This window comes from Apteryx mantelli, chromosome 1 (genome assembly GCF_036417845.1).
Source record: "Apteryx mantelli isolate bAptMan1 chromosome 1, bAptMan1.hap1, whole genome shotgun sequence".
In the NCBI taxonomy this organism is placed as follows: Eukaryota; Metazoa; Chordata; class Aves; order Apterygiformes; family Apterygidae; genus Apteryx; species Apteryx mantelli.
This window is the reverse complement of record NC_089978.1, coordinates 211,647,945-211,675,636: the sequence shown is the minus strand read 5'-3', so window position 1 is coordinate 211,675,636 and position 27,692 is coordinate 211,647,945. Positions and strand designations below refer to the sequence as shown.

The 27,692-nt window shown below is 36.3% G+C and overlaps 1 protein-coding gene across 2 annotated transcripts in view; it reads left to right on the top strand.

The window, feature by feature from the left end:
- Window positions 1-27,692, top strand: part of CACNA2D1 (calcium voltage-gated channel auxiliary subunit alpha2delta 1) — a 421,781-nt gene that overhangs the window by 176,536 nt on the left and 217,553 nt on the right. Inside the window, exons 2-3 of one of the 2 annotated variants that reach the window (XM_067316841.1) lie at window positions 11,075-11,133; window positions 18,040-18,099. In XM_067316841.1, coding sequence (XP_067172942.1) covers window positions 11,095-11,133; window positions 18,040-18,099 — 99 coding nt within the window. In that variant the 5' untranslated portion in view covers window positions 11,075-11,094. The remainder of the gene's footprint in view (window positions 1-11,074; window positions 11,134-18,039; window positions 18,100-27,692) is intronic. The other variant, XM_013944009.2, reaches the window with a different exon arrangement.

Below are 27,692 nucleotides of genomic sequence, written 5' to 3'. Positions count from 1 at the left end.
TTAAGTTTTTGCCTACCTTTCTCTTTTCAAGTGTTTTTTTTTTTTTTTAACCTTAGAATCTCAAAGAGTTTTCTGTCAGAAGATGAGAAAAGAGTAGACCCCATCTAGTCCTTTCTAGAAGGGAAATCAGTGGCTGAGGAGGTGAATTGTTTTTACCAACATCACACAAATACATATGAAAGTTAAAAGTTTAATCTGTTGGGGTGGAAATAAAAGGTCAGGGATGCTGGGTTTCCTTAAAAAAAAAAAGTGGGAAAGTTTAGAGATTATTTAAATAGAAGTAGGAGAATGATTATAAGCAATGGTTATGCTCCATGTTATAAGAAAGAAGTGAAGGAGATATGGGTATCTCATAAGTGAAATGAAAGAGTACCTGTTTGGCAGAAAGAACATATATCATCAGAAGGGAGAGGGATTTATGGGCCGTAAATATAAAAATGGTTATTAACGTGTGATTGATAGGAGACCGACTATACGGGTAGAAGCAGAAGAGACAAAGAAGGAGCACTGAGGAAAAGGGAGAGAAGGAAGGAGAAAAATCTGTGAGTTGACAGAAAAAATTGGGAGAAATAACTATGAGAAAATGAATTTGGGGATTTATGAGGGAAAAATAGTTCAAATAGTTCAAAATTTGAAAGGTCAGTACTGACAGAAAGGGTTGAATGATCAGGTATCAGGTATTACAATTTGACCAGAAAAAGATTATTAGGTAATTGAAACAGCTTGCTGGAAGGTGGAGTCTATAAACCAGATGATAAAGAGCTGAAATGAAGGATGGAAACTTCAAAGGATAGATAACAGCTGGTTTTCTTAGGACATTTGGAGAGGAAGGGCACAACATAAGCTGTTTAATAATTCAAGAGCAAGAGAAGGGTGTTGAGATTTGTCTTTTTTTTAACAAGAAGTGAAATAATCACTGAAGTGAAAAAATTGGCAAGAATTTTGGTTGCAGGGAAGAGTGAGAAGAAGGGTAGCAAAAGAGGTTCAACAGGGGCAGATGACGGGCTCTGCAAACCAAAAAACTGAAAGGGACAGCAGGAAAGAAAAAGCCAATTTGCCTGCAGTTCCCATTAGTCTGGCTTCAGGTTAAGTAGAAGCTGGGCTTTTTAATAAATCCTGTGCTAATTTAACACTGTGAGGGATTGATTTATGTAGAGCTCTTTAAAATGAGTAGTCATTATGGTCTATGCACTTTTTAATGGATACCTGAACATACAAGACAACAAAAATTCCAGAAATAGGCAACAAACTGTACATATACAAGGAGATAGAATAAGATTTTCTCAGCAGACAGTGTTAACTATCCATTTTTTACTATTCCACATCCTTCAGCCTATATTTATAATAAAAGCTGGTGGTTTATAATGGAATCTGAGAGTCAGCGAATATCAGCCTCTGTGTGGAATTAAATTCATATTGGAGACTTCTCATGGAAAAAAGCCCATTCTCAGATATTTCCTCTAAGTCCTCATAGCTTATTCCTGACTATGCCTACCAGGGACAGATAAAGCATTGTATGGACTTGGAAAAGAAGGACTGAGGAATCTTAGTGATGTCCTAAATGTATTACGGTTTTATTGAATTTGCCTTTGGGATAATGAGTTTTAAAACTGCACGCTAATATTTTATACAATATTTTAAAAGGGATTTGGGGAAAGTTGATGAAGTTTAATCCCCATTAGAATGCCTAACTTTTCTACATATGTGATTGATAGCCAAGTGTTACTATTGTCTTTTAGTAATTAATCTCCTTTGTGCCACAGACCAGCTCTTTTGTGCTGAAACAATTTATTCATATTTTGTGAAATTAAATATTGGCCCTCATTCAGAGAAAACTAATTGGTAAACTGATCTTGTATTTTTATGGTGAGATAGCATTGAAACCTTTTTTCGGTGACGAATCATAAGGTATTGTTCTAGGAAACACTAGGAAATGAAGTAGGATTTGAAGAGTGAACTTGCTTACCTCCTCTCTATTCAAATACTGCCCATGGTACTTTTGACCAGTGTTTCTGTAATTAGTTCAGCATCCCTAGCAATTTTATGTGTAACCATAATGCAGAATAACTTCAGCTACGGCTAATATGCTTGTACTTGCTAATGATCGTAGCTGGGTTCAGAGAACAGAAACAAAAGTGGGAATTCTAAGTTTTCATTGTTAGTCCCAGGGTTACACGTATTTTTAACTGTGATTGTTTAAAAGTGAGCACATAAATGGTCCTAGAAGCTGAAATCTGAATTAATCTTTCCATCTGAGTTTTGTAGTATTCAGAACCGTGCTGGCCAAGGCTTACTCTCTCTCTGAGCCTGTGAATTTAAATGCTGTGTTGCATAGTGGTGCCAGCAAATGGAGGCAGAGCAAGATAGTCCAGCCCTGGGTTATCTCATATAGTGGTTGGGGCGCTAGTAGGAGAATGAGCCTGAGGAGGGAACTGAAATCCTAGTCCTGGAAGCATGCTTCAGTTGTAGACTAAAATCTAAAAAAGAGGAAATATTACTACCATAATTTTAAACCCAAAGTGTATGATCTGTTCAGAGCTTCCTTACAGAGCTAAATGGAGGGCATCTGCCCTAACAGTTGAAGTTCGAAAGAGGGTGGGATTTTAGACACTTTTGTGTTTTTCATGTCCTATCTATATCTATAATCCATCTATAATCTAAAGCTATCTATAATGCTTCCCTACTTAGTGTGAAGATCTTTCAGATTGCTTTTCTAAGGTGTACAATTATCCTCATGCACTACAGAGACAGTTTAGGTGCTTGACTTTGATTTCAAGTATAGGATCCAGGAACCTAAAACTTGAGTGTTGCTCTAACTTGTACCCACTTAGGTCTTTTTAAGCCTCAGATAAAATTCTTTGAACTGGGAGTTTCCCAAAAACAAAAAGAGAGAAAAGGAGAAACGCTTTCATAAGAATATGTGATAATTGGTGGAAAAAATGACTGACAGAAATAAATGGAGAGAAAACATCTTCTAAGTAGATGTGTGTGTTAAATAGGCAGGCCACCTAAGACAGGTGGACAAGCCTATTAATATTTAATAGGGACAGGTCCTTAAACTGCGACACTTTAGAGCAGAGAAAGTCAAGTTGCTGATACAGTGAAAGTTTGTCTGACATCCTATAGCTAATCAGTGTAGTTCACAGTGGAGTCGTCTGCACATCTATGATAGCAAAATCTTGAAAAGCTTTTATCTGCAAATATTATTTTTTTCTGCAGTTCCTTCTAGCATCTTGGAAAACTGCTGACTTAATGTATGCTTTTAAAAAGAGGGAATGAGGAAGACGGGGCATGGCAAATATGGTTCATTTGAAATGGATTATTTTAGAAAAGTAATGATGTCAGTTTGACTGTTAATGACATATAGCCACGATTTAGGAAAGAGGTTTTGCTAAACTAAAACAAACAAACAAACAAAAAAAAACCTAAAGCAAAAAACACGAAGCAAATGTTTCAAGCTATTGCTATCAGCAGCTCTCCCTCTCTGTCTCATTTTTTAATTTGGGGTCAAGCTTGGGTGCTTGCAAGTTCCTTTGGAGACAGAAAGTTGTTTAGAGAAACCCTGACTACACTGGAGTTCTGCAATTAATAGATTTTATAGTCCCAGATTATTTTCTTACAGTCCCTTACAGTTCCAGATTATTTTCATTTACATCAGTGAAATAAGCTTTGGAATATCCAGTTTCTATTCCCATGATGTTTCCCCAGGGGAAAGCCAGCACAGGTGTCAACAGAGATGAAATTTTGGTCTGTTTTCAGTATGGTCATCTTAATAGCATAATAGCATTTTTCTGAGAAGAAAAGAAAAAAAAGGTTTTTTTTTACTGTCTGCCAGGAGAAGGGCATTTTCCTTTCCACTCAATATTCTATAGGGCCCTTAGTTAAACAACTCTTTATTTCTTTTGACTAAATTATTGCCATCAGAGAAATATTGCCTGAAAATAGTAGGCAGTTTTAATATACAATTTGTTTCTGCTGTTGCCAACAGTAACATGTTTCCTTGGCTCTTACCCACTGACTGTTGATGAGATCAATTTGATTATTCAGCAGCTATAGCCTACCACCTGCTCCATTTTTTTCCTTGACATGCAAAGCTGTTAATATGCTGTCTGCCTTGTTAAGGCCACATTTGTTATTCAGCTGTGTTTAAAAATATATATATATTTTGCGAAGTGGATTCATTTTTAAACAGGCTTTAATCAGTCAAATGCAGACTGATGCTAGTTTATAACATCTGAGAGTATGGGAGAAGATACAGATTTTTTCAGGTTCATATTACCGTTCCACCATTCAAGTTCTAGATTTTATTATGAATAAGGTTGTATATTATGTAGACCCATTTCTGAAAATGCTAGTGCAGACTTCAGTGTTATCTCAGTTTTATTAAAAATCATTAACTACTTTGGACTTTGCCATGTTTTCTTAGATTATGAATGTGTCCTAATTAAATAAAATGTTTTACTCACCTCCTACAAATGAAAGGGTGGTGATGAGTCCCATTCATTCTTGTTATTTGTTGAACTTGTGGATTTTGTTCCTTTTTCATGTAAATACCTATGTGATTCTAATGGAGCTTAAAGCTGTTTCTGATGATGTGGCCAAAAGAGACAGGTGACTAATCTGTGTGTTCTTCAGCAGAGCTTCTAAATTACCAACTTTCTGCTGAAATTCTTTTAGAATTGCAACAATATTATATCCAACTGTGCTTTGTAGCACACAGTGTAGAAGTAAATCCAGAACGCAGTGGTTCCTACCTGGTTATACTCCGCTTCCATGAACTGCATTAACTAGTAGTATACCGTAACTCTTAACCAAGAAATAGGCAACTAGTAATTTGAATGAAGTCTTGATATATCATTCCTGAGCTTGTATAAAACTATAGTATTCTGTTTAAATCTGTTTTTCAGTTTGATTAGAAGATGTTGGTGTTGTATTTGAACTACTGTTGCATCCTCTGTTTATTTAAATATAACTGCCTTCTTTAGTGTTTTTCTTGTATAAATAAGATTACAGGCTATATTCTTCTCCTGGTCCTTAATAAGGATGCTTTTATCTGGGTTGATCTTTTTTCTCCGATACGTTATTTCTCTTTGTTAAAGCATTGAAATTAAGCAGAGGTGTGTGTATTTCAGTTCTGTCTGTTCTGGTGTGGGCTCTCATCCGGTTTGTTGATTGCAATGTAACTACTAACATGTATAAATTTTAAGCATTTAAGTATTTTATTGTATTGTATTGTATTGTATTTTTTACTGGAACCTGAATCAGCAGATAATACAGTGAAGCAGGCTGAACTGCAGCCATGTCAATTTTTTTTTAGGTTAGCAGAAAGTTAGAGTGTTGAAACTTTAGAAAAACTTGTTTGGGATGAGAGTAATTTTACTGTTTCCAAAGGATATATTTGTAGTCATGATTTCTATTCCCCAGGTTGTTAAGTACTACACATATACTATAGTTGAAAAAGCAAGGTGACAAGGCATGCCTACTCAATATATGTGTCATCTTCTAATCGTGGCTGTGAAGTTAGAAGCTCAGTTGTAAAGCTTAAAAGGGTTTCCTAAGGCAGGCAGGGAACTGCAGCTGGTGGTGTTATGCAATTTGTGATTTGTCAGAGCAGCTGACAAATTCAGTCTAATGGTTTCAGCATTTGTCCTTCACTTTGAGCTTGTTTAAAAATCTAACACTAATGTGGCTTGTGTTTAAGGTGTATGAATTATGAGAGTGCAAATGTAATAAGAAACTGTAAGGGTTTGAAACCTCTGCAAATGAGAAGGATAAATTATATGTTAAAAGAAATGGTCTTTTACTGATTGTATAAACCATTCTAGGAAAAATTTCACTGCTAGATGTCAAGATGGATTTGACAGACTATTTCTTATTCCTCTTTTCTGCTCATTTTTCCTCATGATTTTATCTACAGTTCTTTCTATCTTACCTTCTTGTCTACTGAAACGTTTTTGGCAGTATCAAGCTGTCATAATATTGCAGTTTTTCAAATCTCCTGATTCCACACATCCTACAAATATATTCAGACTTGCAAACTGAACCGCCTTCCTCCCTCTCTCTCCCCATAGATGTGTAAAGTGTAGAATTAAAAAAAAAAAAAAACCTCTACCCTCCAATATGAGTTTCCTAAGTTCTCTGTTGCTGCTAAGTAATAGCCAAAAAGTAATATTTTGTAGACTCACTTTGCAGCATATTAAAATTGTGTTAATACTTCTTCAAGGGTTGGACAACCCATGTGCCCCAGTCATGGAAGACAGTGTTGTGGGTCTTCTGTCCATCATTGTTGATATATTCTTAATGTATGCTTATAATCTTAAGTGTACGTTTGACTACTTGAAAGTTTCTAAATTCAAATTTCCTACTTTTTGCTTATACATTGTTCATATCCCATATTCCTCTGTAGGTAATTCTGAAGTCCAAGTGAAAAGCCCTTTCCTTTCCTGAAAATTCAGATGAAAGCAATGAAGTCGTACCCTACTGCCATGGCATACTTTTCAGTGAACATCCATATACAAAGTCTATGCAAAGTCTATGTATATATATGTATCATGTATATACATGAAACAGCATCATTAAGAAGGAAACTCATTTTAATTGCACTTTGCATTCTCATTTTATGGTTTTTTTTTCTGTGATGTTCTCAAGATTTTCCTTATTGTGAGACTGCTGGCCTGTTTAAATACTTGAGATTACCATTTTGAAAAGGGACTTAAGAAAAAACGCTTATTAGAGGTATTTTTTTTTTCCCCACCTCGGAAGAGGTTCAACTTAATTCTCATGAATTAATTCTGATATGACAATGGACCAAATCAAGGCATATAGATTTTTTTTTTTTGCTTACAGTTTTCCCTAAACAATGCAAAGCATAACAATACTACAGAAGAAGAATTAAGATGATACAGTGCAAAAGGTTATGTCAGAATATTAACTCAGACTACGTAATCCAGCCTGCTATCTGTGCAGATAATCTATAATTTTATAATAGCTGCATCTCTCTAGAATTCTTTCAACTCCTAAAATTTGACATTTCAGTTTGACATTTGAGTTAAACAGACCTGAAACATATTTAAAATCTGAACAAGGGAGTTGATAGTGAAAATACTACTGCCCAAATGACATCTTGTAAGTGAGAGCAACATGAGACAAGTGAAATACAAGAAATACTGTATCTTTAAACACTTTTTCCCTCCCGGAAACAGATATTCCCTATTGTCTTAGAAAGATTTGATTTTTTTTTTATTTTTTTCTATTTTTTTGAAAAAAATGATGTTTCTTTGTTTTTAGTAAAAAGGAAGATGTGCAGGGACATCTAAATCAATAGCACTATGTTAAGAGTATGGCATATGTAAGAATAATTGACTTCTGATTAATGCCCTGTTTGTCGTGACTGGAGCTACGGGGTATGCAAGCTTCTCTTACTGGTGCAGGATGGCAGAAATCATTCTGCAAGCCCATGCAGCCTGAAGAAGCTCCTGGCTCCCAGTGCAAATATATGATTCTTTAACACTTCAACAATGATCACATCACCTTCATGGTCAAGAGAAAGGAAAAAACTTTAGCTCCCTGTGCCAACCTCTTGACCTCTTGATAGCGCTTGACATCAGGGCTATGTTCTCGGAGTATCAAAGAGGAAGGGAAGAACAGACCTTTAGAGAATTTTAGGCCTCTAAAAATGTTAAGTAGCTTGTTTGACTTTCAGAAGTGCCCATGCATGTAGCTTCTTAATTCATATGGTCTGTGTTCTTCAGACAGAAGGTGTTGGAGAGGAAGGGAGAGATCTTCAAGCAGAGTGTTTCATTAGAGTTGGGCTTGACCCGGATGGCCCAACAGTGTAACTCTGTGAGTCCCCCCACGTCGGGCTGTGTTCTCGTTCTCAGGCGCCTTCCTTCCCCAACCTGCCGCACGTCTTCGGAGCTCTTGACTGAGACAAGAGTTCTGATTCTGAGTCGCTTGGAGTAGAGAAATGGGGGAGAAGCATATACACTCTATTGACTTTACTTATTGAAAAAAATTCTATCTATATCTATATCTATCTATATATGTATATATACACTCTTAAATTTGGGCTACTGTGTCTAATTTGTTGTTTAAACAATAGGCTGATTATATCTTTTTGAAGTGTATATGAAATTATCTTGATATTCTGGGATTGATTTCCACAGACTTTTCCTTAAATGGTACTAAAACATTCTTAAAGCTAAATTTTTAAAGCCACGTTACATCGGGTTTCTTGTTTTACAGTCACTGAAGAGAAGAACTTGAGACTTGATATGAATACAGTTTTTTATTATACATTGAACACTCGTACTTCCTACTTAAGGCACAGTCTATACTTGGAGATTTCCTAACCTTTCATCCTAGATGTGTATCAAATGTGAAGCAGTGACAATTGGCTGTCAAAAAAAATTGATTGTGCTGAATTGCATCAAATAGTAATATACTATATCTAAAAGACTGCTTTAGCACTATTTTAAAAGGAGTACTAGCACTGTGTCACTTTTGCTGTACTTTATTTAATAATGCATGTAGCATCAGCAAAATTCTTAAATCCACCTATTAAGAGAAAGGAAGAAATAGGAGAGAACAGCTCTTTCTTTTTATTTCATGCTTTAGAGAAGGACCACTTTTACGTAGCGGAAAAAAATTTACTGTGCCAAATGGACTCTGTTTTTATCCATTTTGACTTACATTACCAATTTTGCAGAAGACAGATTGTTGCACATGGTAGTTTAGATGTCAAAGGCCAGATATGCGATGCATTCATTTATGGTATTAGGGTATTAGGGTATTTCAGTTTCTCCTATTGAAATCAATATGATTATTCATGTCAGAAGTCATTGACTTCACCTGCAATATTGTAATCTCAAGTGTTCTCAGGCAGATTTGGATTCTCATTCAATTTCTGTCCTTATCTAGATCAATGTCTTCACTGATTCTAGATCTTCTGCTTTGGAGTTGCAAATCCTCTACAGGGGTAAAAATTTTCTGTGGAAAATCAGTCTGATCTTTTGCTCATTTAATTAAACCATATGAGTAAAGATTGTCTTGAAACATAAGAGAAATTGTTCAGTGTATTTATTAACAGATGCTATGCAGAAATCTCTCAGAGTCATATATCCTGTATTTCTTTCAAAGCCATATTTCTAAATTTATGGAAGATAATCAAATTCCTCCATTGTATTTTATTAGCCAATAAGACAATCTCATGTTGGACATGAGGTCATCTTGTTAGAAAAACTGATTAGGAAGGTCTGAAGTATAATTACTGTTTATGTGAATAAAGCAGAAATGGCTTGGAATTAGATAAGATACACAAGATTAGATATACAAAATGTGTAAAGTAGTTTTCTGTTAATAGTTTAATTAAAGCTGAATTTTTCAGTCCACAGTTGTATTAGAACATAATTTCAGCAACTGTCATGATGGGGACATAGGAAATACTAAGTTTGGTAATGGAAGACAAAATTTGAGGCATCCTTTTAAATTTTGGTCAAGAGTATGACCACTTTTTGGAGGAGGAGGGGGAGGTTAATTGCTGATGGTATTAGATTCTGCATAAATTTAGGTCAGCAATCGCATGACGAGTGCCTTGGTAAAACTCACTGTACCGGCAGCCCTCTCCGTGCCCTTTTTTCTTATGAATACGACTCATCTGCTGCATCAGATGGCAGAGGTGAAGCTGTGACTCCAGGCAGTAGCTGGGGAATATATCACACAGGGTCTATGGTGAATATAGGAGACCAATTATAAACAAACTCATTGTCTGCGACCTGATGTGCTTCCGATGTCCTCATTACCAGACCATAGCTCAGACTGTCAGCATGAGGCACAGCAGATCCCGGAGCGGGGAGAGGCCACGGCTCTGCAGTGTAAATACATGAAATATAGCCATGCTGCTGATCAGCACAAGGCAGCAACCAACTGGCAGTCACGGCACAAAAATCTTAAAAAATCATGTATGCAAAGAAGGCAAATTTGGCCATGCTCCAAATACACTTATTCTATCTTTTGTCAATTTAATGGAAAAAAAAAAGAATTAGTAATATCTGCACAGCATGAATCCTCTTAATTTTTAAGTCTTTGAACAATTGCTGCAAGATTACTTTAGGAAATGGTTGTTGTTGTTTTTTTTTTTTAGCATAACAGCTTTCAGCCTTAAAGTGCCTGGTTACATGCTGTGTAGATGCAAAGCGTTTTATAACTTTTACCTCACATTCAATGAAATGAAGTCTAGAACATACGGTGCAGTGACCATCATTTGCATTACTGTACCCTGATTTCTTCCATGTAAGTTTTCTCTGCTGCAGAGGTCAATTATATCTCCTTTCAAGAGTTGTTATACGTACAATACACTGGTGCTAAAAGGCTCAGTTTCCTCCATCCTATTCATTTTGCCTGGCATATTTGCCTGTACAGTACTTAAAAATCAGGCATTGCGTAATACAAGTGCATTCAGTGACTCTTGTTTTTGTTACAGTAACTGTGGGGTATCACAAATAATAAAAATGTAACCAGGTGGCCAGGGTTTATTTATACAACGCAGGACACTATGCAAAGAGAAAAGGCTGTGCCCAGGCAGGTGAGAGGGGATATGGCATTAAGTAAGAAATTTCTTGCAAATTCCCGGAAACGACCACAATATATTTCTTGTTTTACACTACTCCCGTGTCTGTTCCACTGTGTCATATTAGCGTAAGGGTTGTAACTGGGGTCCTCCAGGTCTAAATTAGAGAGTTTTTTCCATTTGTATTAGAATCATTTTTTCTAGCTAGACCGGAAACAAAATAGGGCCAGACAGCGATCTGTAACTGATTCTTGCTAATAACTTCTGCTCACTAAACTTGATCTAGCAGTGCCTGTCTGACATAATGGTTTTACTGTCCAAAGTCGGCTGTTTGTTATTATCAACATCCAAAAATCCACACTGTGGAAGCTAAGAAAAGGTATTTCTCCTGTGAACGGTTAGTTCAGTGGAGAAGACTGTATAAACCAAAACCGTCTATGAAGATGCACTGTTAGACTTTTTACACTGTTGTAATTCTACTTTTAAATCGTGCTTTTATTTCCACAGTTCCAAAAGGAAATGCCTAAATGTGTGTGTGGGGTATGATCTGTGGTTCAATGATCTGTGTAAGTATTGAAATTCTGGTTATACTGAGCATTATGAAAAAAAGTGGTATTTAAATAATGGAATATCACAATACATAGGAGAACAGTTTTTTGCTGAAGTAGGAAAATATGGATTACCTTGGAAATTTATGTACTCAAGTGTTAGCAATCAAAATATTTTTAAAAGAAAAAAAAAAATTAAGAGCAGATCTTAAACCCTTTGGTTACAGTTTAAACCAGCAAAATTAGGTGTATGTTAGTGGCTTAGGTCTACAACACCCTTCTGTGGTTGGGACCAACTTGCCAAAATGAACAGCTAGAGTTACGTGCTGCAGATCCATCAGATCTAGATCAGGTTTTGTGCTGATGATAATTATGAATGGCCACTTTCAAGAGAGGTCATATAGCAAGTATCTTCCTAGCAGTTACAAGTATATAGGTAAACTGTCCCTATTAACTCCCCCCCACGCACACACTGGGTGTATGGAAATAAAAAGCATGGCAAGAGTAAACCCCCATGCCATTTCTGTGGGGTTACGAGCTGGCCATTAGCATGGCCAAGCTCGCTCTTGGGCTAGTGGTCTTCCAATCCGCATGTGTTTCCTGTTGAAATTACTCCCCTTGGGCCAAAGTCTGTGATCTCTTTATACAGCAGGGTAATGGGTAATTCTTGAATACAGTGATTCGTGGTTTTTTCACCAGTTCATTACGAAAGACTACTACAGAAATAAAACACAATTACTCCATGTAAGTAAAGGCAGTAGAATCAAAGCCTAAGAAAATAGTTCTAATTTGGTTGACTATAGACTGTAAGTAAGGGCTTACTGGAGGGAAAATGCAGTTCTTTAAATTTTGTCAGTCTGTATGAAAGCTCTAGTAAAATAACGGTTTCAATGTTTAATTAGGGACCTCTTTTACAAGGACCGTCAGACATCTTATCCAAGTCTTAGGAGCATTTTTCCATTATTTCTCTCTAGTAAGTGGTGTGCAATTCAGAATTGCCTAGACTAGTATTTGTATTTCAGGCGCGTATATGAAAACCATGATATGAAACCTCTGTTACAGACACCACTTGGTAATGGCTTTTATACTGTTCCTGCATGAGCAGGATTGAGTAGCTAGATCATACTTTAAAATCAGGACTTGCAGTTCATGGTGTATCTCTGTTGTTCTAGCTAAGCTTGATGTTAGCAATTCGTTTTTTAAAGCAACCTTAAAAATTCCATGGATTCAGTATTTTAGAAAGCTTTGTGAGGCTATTGAAGTCTAATAACTCTCAGCTTAAACATTTTATAATAGTTTAATATATCAAGGGGTAGTTTTAAATATTATTTTCTAGATAAAATACTTAAGGAGAGTGGGAAGCACAAAAAGATTGATTTCATTGTACTGAATATAATTGTAATAGGGCCATTAACTGACAGGATTCGTGCTGGCTGGGAGGAGAAAAAGATACGGCATATGCACACAAAAAATGAAGGGTGAGAGATGAATAGGCCTTCTAGGGAGCTGATCTTTACACGTCAGATAAAGATCCCTTAGGTCTCTTGCCTGCAGGCTCTGCTACATCAAAGGCTGCCTCTCCAAGACAGGAACGTCCACCCGGAGTCGGGGGACGAGACCTTTAAAACAGTCAGTTTTGAGATTGACAGTTGGGCAGTTGGGTTCTGGGGTGGGTTTTTTTTTTATTACCTTTTGTAATCCCTTTAAAACTTAAAGAAAAGTTCATCGACCAGCAGAATAAGTAAGACCTGGATCTCTTTGGATCTTTCTATTTTTCACAATAGCTATTCTGCTTTAAAGATAACAAATCTCCTTGACAGATTAAAGGAAACCCTAGTGGCAGGTAACTCGCTTTCAAGTGTAATAAAAACACATAGTTTTGGGCAGTGGCCATCTTTCAAAGGTTAATTGTTCTCTTATTAGTGATCAAAGTGTTCTGGAAGTTCCTGAAGCTAATGCACTCAGAACCACAAACATTTAGAAAATATCAAGGAAGAGAGCAGTTCTCATTCATTAAAAAAAAAAAAAAAAAAAAAAGTAGAAATAATTCTATTTCATCTAGGAACATTTATTAAACAAAATCTTGTTTAATCACAGTGTTTTCAAGTATCTTAAATTCAATGTCAGGTACTGTGTCAACAGCACTGGCATCAACCCTTTTGATCTCTTGCATACAGACATCATCTCACAGATCTCTGTCAGGCATCCTCCAAAAGCATAGCAATAAACATTAAAGCTTTTTTTTTTTTTTTTTAGCTTTTGCAGCCCTCCCTTTCTGATCATATTTTCTCTATTTGCATACTCTCTATCTAAAAAGATAATGTTCACTGATACTGCATTAAAGGCCTTAAAAGTGTTTCACAGCTTCACAACAGGTGTACAGAGAGCTAAACCAAGGCTGGTGGTGAGACCTGATTAAAGCATAATATTCAGGAACGTTATTTTGAATGTCAGTGTAGAACCTTTTCTGCTCATCTTAAGCAGAAAAATATCCAGGTCAGCATTTTAGTATTTGCTAGAGAAACCCATAGAGAGCAACCGTGGGTCGTGGTGTTACGGAAGGTGTTACCTTATTAAACCTTCGTTGTAATGAGAGTGCAAATGTGAAGTGTCAGGTGTCAGCCTGCCGTTGTGTTCCTCTTCCGTTGGCTTTCTCCAGAGAGTCTGCCATCGAAACAGGGGAGGCCAGACCTGGCATTTGCATACCTCAAAAGGAAGCAGGCATGGCTTCTTTGGGAGAAATGAAAATTTAGTCTCTCCTTATGTAACAATAAAGGCACAGGTAACTTGAATTTGCTTCACAGCCTAGCTATTTTTGACCCAGGAGTCCTGACTTCTTACTCGAGCTCTTAACAAAGCGTTCTCTCTATGGAATGGTGAACGTCTCAGGCATTTGGCTGCATGCTTTTCTGACAGGTGACTCTCTCTTTGCATAGAAACATCTTCACCTTGCGTAGAAACATGGGAACATCTTAACTTCATAAACTATATATATATGTATTTTAATACTCTTGCACTATCTTTCCTAAAAATATCAAAGGTATTGCACAGGGCAGAATTAATTTGTTTTTGCATGCACAACCTTCCTATCAGTTTACCCATATCTTTTAAAATACATTCTTGAAAATGAAATCCTTGCATAATCCGTGTCCTTGTGATGGCCTGCTGATGGAGCACAAAGGCTGATAATCTTCTGGTGGAGATGGGCTGAGCAATCAGAGTGCTGTAGTGTACTGATCTTTGGGAAACTTTCCCTTGCGTTTTCTGGGTATACACCAGACATAGCTATAGAATTACAGGCCTGTTCAGTTGCCGGAATATGTAATGTAGGTGAAAATATAATATTTATCTTCATTTAGAGACATTAAATAACTTATTGTTGTAAACATTGTCAGCTACAGCTACAGATTCCTCTTAGTCCTGACTGAAAACTATGCTATTGATCAATTTTATAGTATTTATGGGAACTGTTGATGGAAAAAGCTCTCTGTTCCTGGCTAGGCTTTAGTCTCTGACGTAGGATGCCGGGCAAATAATTTAGGCCTACATTTTCAAAACTGGCCAGGAGTTTGAGTCATCATAGTTAAAAAAGACATTTAGAGTCCCTGCACTTCTCATTGACTTCAGCTGTTGGATAAGTTTTGGAAAATGGATCTAATAACTTGCAGAAAAGTTAAATTGATTATGTTATGCAATAGAGCAGAATGCGGATTCTTTCTTTAGGTAGTGAACAAGACATCATATAGCTATGTCACTGTGCCTTGTGCAATTAGGCCTGGTTGTGTGGCCACATGCAGTTCCATTAAAAAGTCTTTTTGGGGTCTAACAACACAATTTTCTCATTGTGCATTATCGTTTCTCTGTAACATCCATGAACTTGGCTACCTTTAACAGAGCTCTGTAAATGTACCCAAAATGACTACTACCAGTTACGGGAGCTATTTTTAAGCAGGACAGAAATTGTGCATAGTGTTACTTAGCAGGTTATTTCGGTATCTATCCTAACTCTTAAAACTGACTGAAAAATTGGTTAAGAAGAATAAGAATACAGTATTTCTTCTTTGAGGAATATTCTTTTTTCTCCCTTTGAGGCAGAAAAGAGAGATATTTATGTCCTTACTTGCTTTTAGCATTTTTGCTGTATAGAAGGAGTATACCAACTTTTCAAGAAGTTCAGGTCTGGCTGCATTTCATTCAGTGTGAAATTACTGGTGATGTTAATGCTCCTTATACATTTTTCTTCAAAATCCATTTATCAGGATGTACATTTGGGTCCTACTGTCTTTTGTAGAAAACAATTGCAGTTCACTGGGTACTTCCAGTAATGAAGCAGACTGTGAGAAGTCTAAGGAAGGCAGCGTTAGCTGCGCTTACATACATATGTAGTAAATGCCCTGTCTCTCTTTGTTACAATCTGGCGAAACATGACTTAATCAGCTGTAAGTCATTAGTGCATAGGCCAAAATTGCATGCAGAACTAGCTGTATTGAGTGAAGAAATTAGATGTACAAGATCGTTCTGGTATGCTATAGAGAACTGAAAATCCTGTAGGTATCTGTAAGTATCTGTTTGTCCGGTAGGTCAAGGGAGAGTTATGCTATGCTTTGTCACAGTGTAATCCATCAGGTTATATTAGAATTGTTTTTCTTTTGTAGATCTGGTACCTGGCTAGTTTGGAGGGTACCTGTGGTTGGGAATGCCTGTAAGATACTAATAATTTTCCGTCAGCTCAGAATCATTTGGACCGACAATAAATCAAACAAGTGGACACAGTTGTCTTCTGGCAGCAGAGCATAAAATTTTTTTTATAGGATGCTTGCAAATAAAAAAGAAAAGAAAGGTCCTAAGTTTTGCTCTGTGAAGTGCATCAACCTGTAAGTTGCTAGAGGGAAGACGGACCGCCGTCATGGGACCAGACGCCGTCACAGCTGGTACCCTGTGCTGGGACTGAGATGAGATGCTGACAGCATCAGCTCTGCGATTTCAGCTTACGTGAACTTTCTGGTCATCCTCATTTTGGTTGTTTGGGAGAATGACAGTTCACTCAACTGAAAATGTGACTTAGACCACCAGTTCTTTTTGTGTAGGCATTGGTCTGAATACTAAAAGGAGCATGAGGCCCACAGTGAATATATGTCATTACATAGTAAAGCATTTTGTTCCCTAGTTATCTGGTGGACACAGAGAGGCTATTTCTATTAAAAAGGGACCATGGTTCCCCAGAAACTGTTGCTAATTTTTTTGTAGGCTGTAAAATAGTTTGGTTTTCAAAGCAAGTTGCTTGAAAATTAGGACATGAACTGTGTTCAGATCAGGTAGCTGCCTTTTGGGAGAGCGAGCTTTCCGGCTTCGAGGACAGGTGCCTGTCTCCAGGGCTGTGGTGATGGGGATGCCCTGGAGAGCTTGTTCTCCAGCTCAGGAGAACAAGCATTATGTTTGGAAACAGGGCAGGTTTTATTTGCAAAATTTTAACAAACTACTCATGAGCATGTACAAATAGTTATTTTTCAAAGGTTTAAATTTTTTTATGGGGAAAGACATGTCACCAACACCACAGTTGTGTCTCTCTTAGGAGAGGGCTTTGAAGGAGAATCATCTGATCTCCCTGTTCACTTGCTTTTCTTGCTGTGGAGCAGTCTCGGAGTAGATTCTTTCAAATTAAATTAAACTGGAAAAATGCCCTCTAGGAACGTACTTGATGTTCTCCAGTGGCTAATGTGCATTCAGTCTGTGGGACCAGACTACAGCTAGTCCAAATTAATGAGTTTTTATGGGTCGTTAGTAATCACAGGGGCTGTCAGTACAGCCTGTAATTGAAGCTAAATAATGTAATGGGAAAATAAATATCCGTAATACAGTGTTTTAAGATTCTAATAAATACTGGTGGGTTGGATGGTAAATTAAATTAATATACATACTGAAGGTGTTATGCATGTTAGGAGAAAGTATTTTCAGAAGGGTATTGATTGATTTTGAACTTACCTAGAACTCCTTAAGTGAAATTAGTTTTAGGTTTAAGCTTTGTGTAATGCATGATTGCTGTGCTTACGTAAGCAAATAAAATAATATAAAAAATCCCTTTTTGAGAATGTATGGTGCATCTTTACTCAAATATGTGTTAATTCAAAGTAACTGCGAAAGAACATAGATGATATATAGAAAATTATACTGATAAAACATATATATGGAGAAATTAAAAAAAGAAATACTTTACTATGTGACGAATCAGCAGGATTAAATAAAAATAGTGAATACCAAGATGACTGCTAACTGGACATTCTCTTTCCCTAAAATCCTTATTAGTAGATAATACTTAATTAAAAATTATATACATGTATTTATATGTTTGTGCTACTGTGTATATTTAATTCATTTATTATACAATCATTTTACAGAAATATACCACAGTGAAAAGATGACAATAAACAACTTGTTTGTGTGTATAAAAAAGGAAGGAATTTACACATGTAAAATGTGTAAGTCAAAATTCATTCATTCTTCAGGCAAAACAGAATGAACTGATTGCCTACTGTAGTTTGCATTAGTAATCAGAATACATAAAGTTTGCTTACTTGGACTTCTAAATGTGCTGAACTTTATTATTAAAAACAGTGACTTTAATGTATTAGGTGCTTTCCAGATTGCACATAGGTGTCTTTAAAAGCCTTCTCAGTGATCTCTTAAAAAGTTTAGTGTCTTACAAAGACTGAGGAGAGAAAAACAGATAAGCAGTGGAAGCATTCTGCGTTAGGGTCCGTATAATGGCTGTGCCTTCTCCATCTGATATTAACAGTATCACATGCAGCAGTTACCAGTCTAAGAATCAGAAGAAAGTCCATTTTATTCTCTATTTTTTGCATGTGCCTTTTTAAGCCATATATTAAGGAAACTACAACTTATATCCTTCTCTTTTTTGGTCTTCAGCGCCTCGCTAAAGAAGCAGAGAAATATCAAGCATCACATCAGTGGAGGGATGAGTTTGGGGTAAGTTTCACCTTTTCTCCTTTCACCTTCTCAGAATTTTCCTCTTTGAAATGGTAACTGTATTCTTAAAAATATGCTGGTTATAAATCCATCACAAAAGGAATCATTGCCTGTGCACGTGTGTTTTATTTTACTGAGTAAACAGAGCTTCAGTCTGGGTCTCCAGTGAATAAAGTGGGTTTTGCCCTTCCTAAGCTCCTAGAGAGCTTCACAGGCTCAGTGATATAGCTCTGAGGGGCACCCAAGACATCTGTTTGTTTTGAGATGTAAGGAATAACTGCAGAGAAGACATCTGAGTGATAGCTACTATCCATAAAATATGTGTGCTCCTCCAAGTGCTGGAACACAGAATCAGAGAATTGATTTTTAACAAGTTGTTTTTGTTTACATGGTGGGGACAAATCAGAAAAAAACATAATACAGGAGATTTTTTGTACATCTACATGATGGTATGTAGTAAAAGCCATAAACTTTTTTTAAAAATTCTCTTTTAATACTTTAGTAACTGCAGCTCTTCTCTGCAATATTCTAGCACTACTAGAAGAGATCTTAACCTGGCCAAATGCCGAGCCATGCTCTTCAGTCATTTCAGACCTTATTGAAAGACAAGTGAGATTATTGCAGAATGTACAACATTAATTCTTCTATATTGTTCAAGTCAAATTAATACTGTGCTGCATGACTATAAGCCTGTTAATTTTAGGCTACAGTTCCCTGCTAAGTGTCGAAGTCATTTATTATGCCTTCATTACCTGTTCTTTCAGAAATAAAAGCAGATGGTACTTTTATGTGTTGCTGCTACAAACCTAGACTCTTCCTGCACATATACTGAGTAATACAGGCACACAATTAAATACACAATGCTTTTTTTGAGATGTCCCTTCCGATCCCGTGTTTCTCAGACACTTTAACATGGAGATCTGCAAAAACACTCCTAAGGTGATGCCAAATTCAGATAAAAGTGGCTGGTTTCTAGGAGTGCAGAGAAGGTCTGGGCACAGCCAGCATGGTTTTTAAGTGTCTTCTATGCACAGGCACAGCTTCTAATATGTGATAAAACACAGAATGCCTGTTCCATAGGGATGCAGTAATAAGAATGCTGCAGCAACCTTTTCTACTAGAAAAAAAAAAATGCAGTTTTGATGGACTCTGGGCAGAACATCATGAATATTATCAGATGCTCTTTCTAATGATTTGCTTTCTGTTACTGTAGACTGGCATCACATAAACAACACTGTTCCAACTTTTTGCTTTTCTTTTTGCCCTTCACCTCCAGCAGAAATCACTCAGACCAGAGAAACTTCTGGTCTCATCGGTATTCATTGCCAAGGAGAGATCTCAAAGTAATTTTGAAATGTGATTTTATATTAATGTGTGTGGCTCAGGCAATGACTGTGGTTAGAATGAAAAAACTGTGCAGTTAGATTTATAATAAAGTAACTGCAAACCAAGCTTGTGCTTTACTATTTTGAATTTGGATGAGAACACTATGCAGCATGTAATAACCTTGACATTAGGTTATGCAATTACATTTTGAATAAATGTATTAAGCTTCTTATAATTTAATTTGTTCCATTTTTGCCAGAAGTAATCTTTCTTCTATTCTGGCCTACTTTTTAGAAAATGCCTGTTCAAATTAGTTTGCACACAGATCTTTCCGATAAACTTAATTTTCACTGGAAGATTCATTCTCCTCATGGCTGGGATGGAAAACAGAAGATGTACTGTAAAGCTATCCGTGGTTGATGGTTCTTAATGTACTCCTGGTAGCATTATGAATGGTCTGCTATCATGTTGCATGAGGTTTATTTCTTTTCCAGGAGTTGTTTTTGGGTGATGAAAGCCCTTCGAGCCCTATTGCGTATGAGTCATAAGAGAAAGACACTCTTTGGGACAGGCTATTTCTGCTTCTAGTTAGTTCACAAGCAGCAATGTCCCTGACAGTCAGATTGCAGCGCAGTGATCGCCTATGGAGTTTTAGGGAGAAAATATCGCAAACAAACAAACAAAGACCAAAAGGTTCCTTCTAGGGAAGTCTATACGGGCTGGCTTCAGGGCAGCAAGCGGGAAAGAGGAAGGTCAAAGAGGGCTTGGCATTAGCACTGCCATCTACGCAGAGCTACAAGGGCGGCACTGATCAGAAGACTGCGAGAGCATCGCTACTAACAATTTCTTCTGAATGTGAATGTTTATACACGAATGCACAGATTGCAGCCAAAAACAGTTTGTAAGATTTTACTCTGCAGGTTAGAGTCACAGTGTAACAAAAATTCAGTAGCCTCAGATGATAAGGTGCTTTTAAATTAGCTAGTACGGGAAAAAGCTGTGAAGATCCAGATTTGATGCTGCAGTCTCACTTTTGTTAATTCACCTAATAATTTCATGTAAAGGCTGTCAGAATTTGCGAAATGAGAGAATATATTTGACTTTTTCGAAAAAAAAATAGTTGCAACTAAAATGCTGGTAGAAATAGTTTCACATCTATAAAAAAAAAATCCCATTTTTCTCCTGATTGCAACTATTCCAAGAAGACCAGACAAACAAAAACATAAAAATGAAAACGTAAATAGTAAAAGGAAGCTTTACCAAATTTTAAGACTTTTATATGGTCTTGGTTTTAGTTAAATTTGTTTGTTCACAGTCACCAAAACCAAAAATAGCTATGAACATCTCCGATATGAATTTGAACCTGGGAAAGTGTGACCCAGCAGCTTACTGAGCAGTGAATATCTGGTGTTAGGTTAAGGATTCTCCTATTCGTATTCTGTGGAGGATTCTCATATTCCTATTCTGTGGTCATCATCCTGTACATCTTTCTAAATACACAGACTGACTCTGGGGGCTGTATATATGTGTTCATACGCACACACACACACACACACACACACACACACACTTTTTAAAATAAATGAATGCTGTTGAATATATGTTGAATGTCTTGAAATTAAAAGGAAAATCAAAATTTAAAAAGAGTTAAGAGAGTATGTTTTATATTTTTTTACCTTAATTTTTGGGTAGCTAACTGAAATAAAGATTATAATGTTTTTTACTGTTTTGCATCAGCAAATATAAAAATAATTTTCATAAGAGAATAATTACTACAAAAAGTGCAAAACAATTCAAAGGAATATTAAGGATACTGAATGTTTTTTGAGTTAAAATATCAATTTTATTAACATTGGTTTGTAAAATATGTTTTTTCCTTATTAAAGGCAATTCCAATTAAAATATTTGATCCACAGTTTACTGCTAAGGCCCTAAAATAATACTTATCTGTTACAAAAATATTAAGTCTCTAGAGAATATTTGTGAAATTTATGAAGGCAAATCCAAAGTACTTAACTGCAGGCAAATAAAGAAATGCTATTCTTCCTGCTCCATCAGCATTGCAGAATTCCCTAGCTGCATATATACAGCTGAAGAAATAAAAACTACTTAAGTACTTGTAGATTAATGCAGTTATAAGTCAGAGGTACAAAACAATATTTCTAAATGGAACAGCCTTGTCAGTTTGAATTTCCTCGTATTCTGAAGAGCTAAAGGATGGTATTTTTGACACTTGTGATGGTCCAATTATTTTGCTGGAGTACAGATGCACAAAAAAAAAAAAAGTGTGCGTGAATTGGAAGGAGGAGGGGAGAATTCTTCATGAAATAATTGCTGTTATTCCCCAAGTGGATCTTCTACAATTACATTTGATACCACATTTGATTGCATGGAAATGGTTGGTTAACTAAACCAATTTTGTTTCCGATTGGGTTGCAATATTAATTGTACTTACACATGTATAAACATAAGGAATCTCATTTGTATTTTAACAAGGAGATTTTTTATGCATGGCCTATTAGCATCCACTTATTTATATGAAGACTGAAACTCAGACTTTTAGGAATTAATTATCACATTAAAAAGCCACATGAAAAAGTCTTTCAATATGTGTTATATTTTAAACAATGGTATCATTTTATGTTCTTCTGGGTAAGTGTTGATTCCCTGAATCCTGCAGTTTCTGAGACAGCATTTACTGCTATAGACCTGTGTGTGTACCAGGTGGGCTTAAAGTGAGACAGGAGGTCATGGAAATATTACTTTTGAATTTTGATCTTTTTTTTTAGCTATGCATATTGGGTGCATAAAAATGTAGTGAAAAGTTGCTCAGGAAAGAAGTGAAGGATAAAAAGGATAACTGAGGTGAAAGAAGTCCTCCTTCACAAGGGGTGATCCACAGAGGTGACCCAAGAGGTGATCCACAAGAGCAGAGCAGGAGCAGGCATCTCTCATTGCTTGACCTCTCCTGCAGGTTGAAGGTTTGAGTCTCCAGGGCTGTCTGTAATTTAGCATGGATGTAACATTGTATTGTAAAATCTTCAACTCAAAAAACAAACAAAAAACCCACCTGCCAGTTTTAATACTATTTCATTCTAAAGTGGCAGTATACCAAACATATTTTATGTCTTTTGAAAGAGGGGAAGACTTAGACATTCGGGGAAGGAAACCAAGATATTTTTCTCTCAAGCCATCACAGAAAGGATACAGCTCTCATGGGTTGTACCTCTAATAGTCGTCTTCAGGGAAAAGAGTGTGGGAGATGATAGTCCTCAGATTCAGCTCCAGCCACCGGGGAGCAGAGCACCAGTCCCACAGGGCAGAGAGGTGCTGAAACCTTCCCAGTGGAGTGATCCATATTGAGTTATTTCATGAAAGTATATATAGCACCAAATATAGCTTCACACAGTGTTCTGATCCAAAGCCCAATTAAAAACAAAAAACAAAAAAACAAAACCAAAAAAACCCCAACTTCCATTGATTTTGATTCATTTTGGGTGAGGTCTCATGCTTCTAAAGCATATGTGACTTGGAAAAAAAAAAACATGCAGCATGATTGATTTGAATTGACAGGCAGATGGTCAAGGTCTTCGGGAGGATAATATTTTCTTCTCTGAAGGGCTGTGTGCCACCTTCACTTACGTGGCATATAGCTTTGATTTGTGCATAATTTAAATGAAATGTGCCATATATCTCACTGCAAGGATATGAAATCAGCTTCTGTCTGTCAGTGACTGTATGCACTTTGGCATCTTTTCACTCAAGCGACAGAGCTGTGTATATGCTGGGTGGGTTGTAGAAAGGTGAGGTGCAGAAGAAATAAAAATGAATCATAAAGTACTGAAATTGGGTGGTTTCACAAGTTGTTCTGATGTTTATCTGATTCTTACCTAAATAACAAACATCTCCTCCATTCGAAAAATGAAGAGCAATTTTTGCAGGAACTTGCATTTCTACAAGTTTTTCAATAGTGCTTTCTCAAAAGAGGACAGGAAATACAGCAGTTAAAAGAATTTCATCACTCCTAGGCTGAAATAAAGTAGCTTATTTTTATTCCTTTTTGTGTTTTTTAACTAAAACTTCTCCCCATAGAAAACAAAATTGGCTTCAGTTCCTACTGTTTTTCAAGCAGTCTTACCTTGCCTTCCTAGGATTTGCACAGTTAGCAAGAAGAGATTCCTCTTAATTTGGAAGTTTACCATGAACATGACCATGCTGAAGCCTGTCTAGAGGAGTGTGACATAGACGTCATCGTATGAGTGTTGAATTTATCTGGCATTCCCTCCTGGGAACAGGATCTCATTGTCCAGCTGTGTGTCCCCAGGATTTTGCCCCTAATATTGAGATTCTGATTTTCACAAAGACTCACAGATGTCCTCTGCATTACAGCTTTTTAGGAGGCACTGATTAGATACAAGAAATGTGTACAGAAGGCAAAAAACTGCAGCTCATTAGAAGACAACTTTTTTAAGGGCAGTGCCTCTTGCTAGCTTGCTTGGAGTCTGCAGCTGGAAGAAGATGGGCTCTATCTGCGCAGAAGACAGGAGGGTTTTCTGAGGCTCATCACGCTGAGATCCTTGGAAGTGCCCAAAAGGACTGGCTTGGTGCCTTCTCTTTTATAATTCCCTAGTCTCTCTCTCGTGACTCTTGATCAATTTTATCTAGAAATCATAGACTCCTCCTAAAACTAATGTTGCCATAGGGGACTTCTTCCATGCACTCATTCTCCTATATAAGATCTGTTTTATGGGTTAGTCTGACTGATCACTTATGCCTATAATCCTTGATTTTTTCACCCATAGGAATTTTAATCCAAGATGGAGTTTGTTCAAGGGGAAAGTAGGAAGGCAAGCACTGGCTTTACATTCAGAATGGACGTTATATATAAGCAGGGATCTTAGATGGGTAACTATAATAAATAAATATAATAAATATATAAAACCAGTTTTTCTAACAGATCTTTTGGTCTTTGAATTTTGGTTATTTATGCTAGCTTATCTCTTAATATGTTTACATTTAGTTTAGGAGTAATGTAAATATAAATCATTGCAAGAATCTCATTAATGCAGCAAAGTAGTTCACTGGTAGAGAACATGCCAAGAAAGCTTTTAGGATAGAGAGATGAAACACCTTCAGTCATTGTTGAATCTTTCAAGCACTCCATTTTATCTGAAAAATCAAATACGTTAAAAGACGTTTCATATTCTTTCTACTTATTGACCAGGCAACTCATTAAAAACTGTGCTGCTTCTGAAAAAAGCGGGGAGGAGGGAAGGAGCAAAAAAAGGTAAAAAAAAAAAAAAGGTGTGATTTATTCTTATTAAGACACCATACATATGCATTATCACCTTCTTTTTAAATGATTCCTTAATGTGCTTTCTGAACAAACATCTTATTAAAAGCAAGATGTACTATTGTACTTAATTTATTAACACCCTGCAGGTTCTTTAGTTTACAATAGAGAAGTGCCGTATGTTAAGAAAAGCTTTCTGCAGACTGCTGTTGTACATATTTTCTCAGAGTCTTCACTGACTTTGTTACACAGTTAGATGAAGATAATTACTCTTTTTCATTCTACATTTCACCTTCAAATTCGGTTTCTAATATAAATTTGTGATAAGTAATTCTTAGCATAGTTTTACTACCTTAGATGAATAACTAAAATAAATTAAAAATAAAATTCTGGGATCCTGTTTAATTTGTTTTTAAGTTTTATTATCAGGGTTTTTTCCTGTTCAGAATTCACAGCATCTTTCTCCTTGATTCGTTCTTGCCAGTCTAACTGGCATCTTTTAGTCAAGTCAGGATATTGTTTCCTCTGTTTGCATCATCTCCTACATGAACTCAGTAGGTCAGAGCCCTCTATTCTTCCTTACGTTCATGTTATCCTGACCTTTTTAATGTTGAATTTAGCAAATGTATCAGTGGTTGTTAAATGTTATTTGCCTCTACTGGTTTCAAAATGCTAATAGCCTCCTAGAAGATCTTTTTTCATTATATATATATATATATATAAAAAAAGATTATCACTGGATATGCAGAAAGAGCTCATTAATGGAGTTAAGTAAGTAACATTCAAATATAACTTTTTCACAGTGGAGGTAGACTTTTACAGATTTAGAAATTCAGAAAATATTAGAAAGTTTGGATTCTTACTTCACAGAATGAATGACAGCCATACAGTGTGAATTGTTTAATAGTTTTTGATTATTGTTTTTAAATGATAACCTTGGCAATTTTCCTTCTGATTTACTAATTTTTTAAAAGTAAGTTAGACCCAAAATATTTTTAAGTGTTTTATGTTGAAAGGGACTGAAACTGGGAATATGCAAGTATAGACTTGGGCCTGGGCATAATATTTCACATTGAAAATAGAGTCTTTTTGAAATTTTGAGATGTGTGGACTGGATTCTTTGGGGTGGAGCTCTTTATTTGTGGGTTTCTTTTTTCACTCTGTTTCTTTCTTTTAACCTCTCATATTCAACTAACAAAGACATAGGAGTCATCAGGCAATATCTTGATAGCTTGCCTTGTTCATTAGGCACAGGATTTTTTTTTTTTTTTTTTGATCTTAGATGAAAATTCAGGATGTCTTTGTTACAGCTTATCATCTGTAGAAAATAAAAAAAAGAGCTAACTTGGCAGGTGGAAAGTTTAGGTATTTTAATGTTCATAGGCCTTAGTAGAAATGTCATGAAATATCACGTAAGAAAGGAAAGGAAAGGAAAGGAAAGGAAAGGAAAGGAAAGGAAAGGAAAGGAAAGGAAAGGAAAGGAAAGGAAAAAGGAAAGGAAAGGAAAGGAAAGGAAGGGAAGGGAAGGGAAGGGAAGGGAAAGGAAAGGAAAGGAAAGGAAAGGAAAGGAAAGGAAAGGAAAGGAAAGGAAAGGAAAGGAAAGGAAAGGAGAGAAGAGGAGAGGAGAGGAGAGAAAAGGAAAGGAAAGGAAAGGAGAGGAGAGGAAAGGAAAGGAAAGGAAAGGAAAGGAAAGGAAAGGAAAGGAAAGGAAAGGAAAAGAGAAAAGGAAGACAAAACCTAATGGCTTAAGAAACCAAGATATTTGTCTTTTCCAGACAGAATGTACTTAAATGATACCAAGAGCTGATGTGCCAAGAATAGTGGCTTGTGTAGTAGTTGAAAACAGTAAACATTTGATGACTGTAATAGTTTGCAGTTGCTACACAGTAGAAAGTTTAATGAGAATTTCATTCTCAATTGACTTTAAAATGACCCCAGAGCAGTCAACAGTCCTGCTGGATACCCGTTGGTAACAGCTACAGTTTGCTCCAGGGATTTTGGAATTCTTACCTTCCACTCCCCTGTGCAAAGTATACTTCTGATTTTCATGGAATTTCAACAAATGGTGAAATTTTGACTTTTCTGTGCTCTGAAGATGAACATTGTGTCATTCAGGTAATGACGGGTGTTTCTGAGGACTTGCCACAAAGCCAGAGATGAGCGTAATATAGAATGGGGAGACTCTTTTCAGTAAGCAATGTGTTAACGTTCTTCTACTTTCTGCAATGAAACAATAAAAAAAATTTACGTGATTTGACCAGAAATGTGGTCTGTTAAGTATTTCTTTCCTTTTCTCTGGTTCACTTTTGCTATCAGCTATGAGCAGATAAGGACCGTATAAATGCATACACAAGCAGCTCTAGGTTTCATTGGAGTGACATTAGGACTTTAGCAAGTCTGAACAGCTCTAGGCTGACTCTGTGGCTGCCTCTAATTTATGTGTTTATGGAAAACACTATAATTCTATTTTCTTCTTCCTATTTGACATTCCCAAATTATATTTCTGCTGAAGCACTCTACATTGTAACTGTCTTGAAAATTTAAAGAATAAATATAAATATATGAGTATGCTAATCCAAAACAGATCCTCGCTTTTAAAAATGGATGAATAATCCCTGATGAATAATTAATTCAAGTAGGATTTTCTTCTTAGTCCTGTGAGTATTATGACTTCTCAAGAGAGGAGCTTCAGTTTTACATTTCTTAAGAGTTACACATGGGAATGGTAAAACTAAAGAGCCTGGCTCTGCTGAAATTCTTCTGTGCCAGCCTATAATTCTGGTGTTTTTTTCCTGATAAAAATTTTATGCCTTGTGTATAATTTTTCTGTCTAAAAAGTGAAAGAAGACTTTCAGCAAAAGTTTTCTACCAGACTCTAAGATCTCTATACAGGCCAGTTTAATTTCACTGAATTTACTCTGGGTATAGTAGTTTAAATTATTTCTAAGCTTAACATATTTTGAAATATGCATTG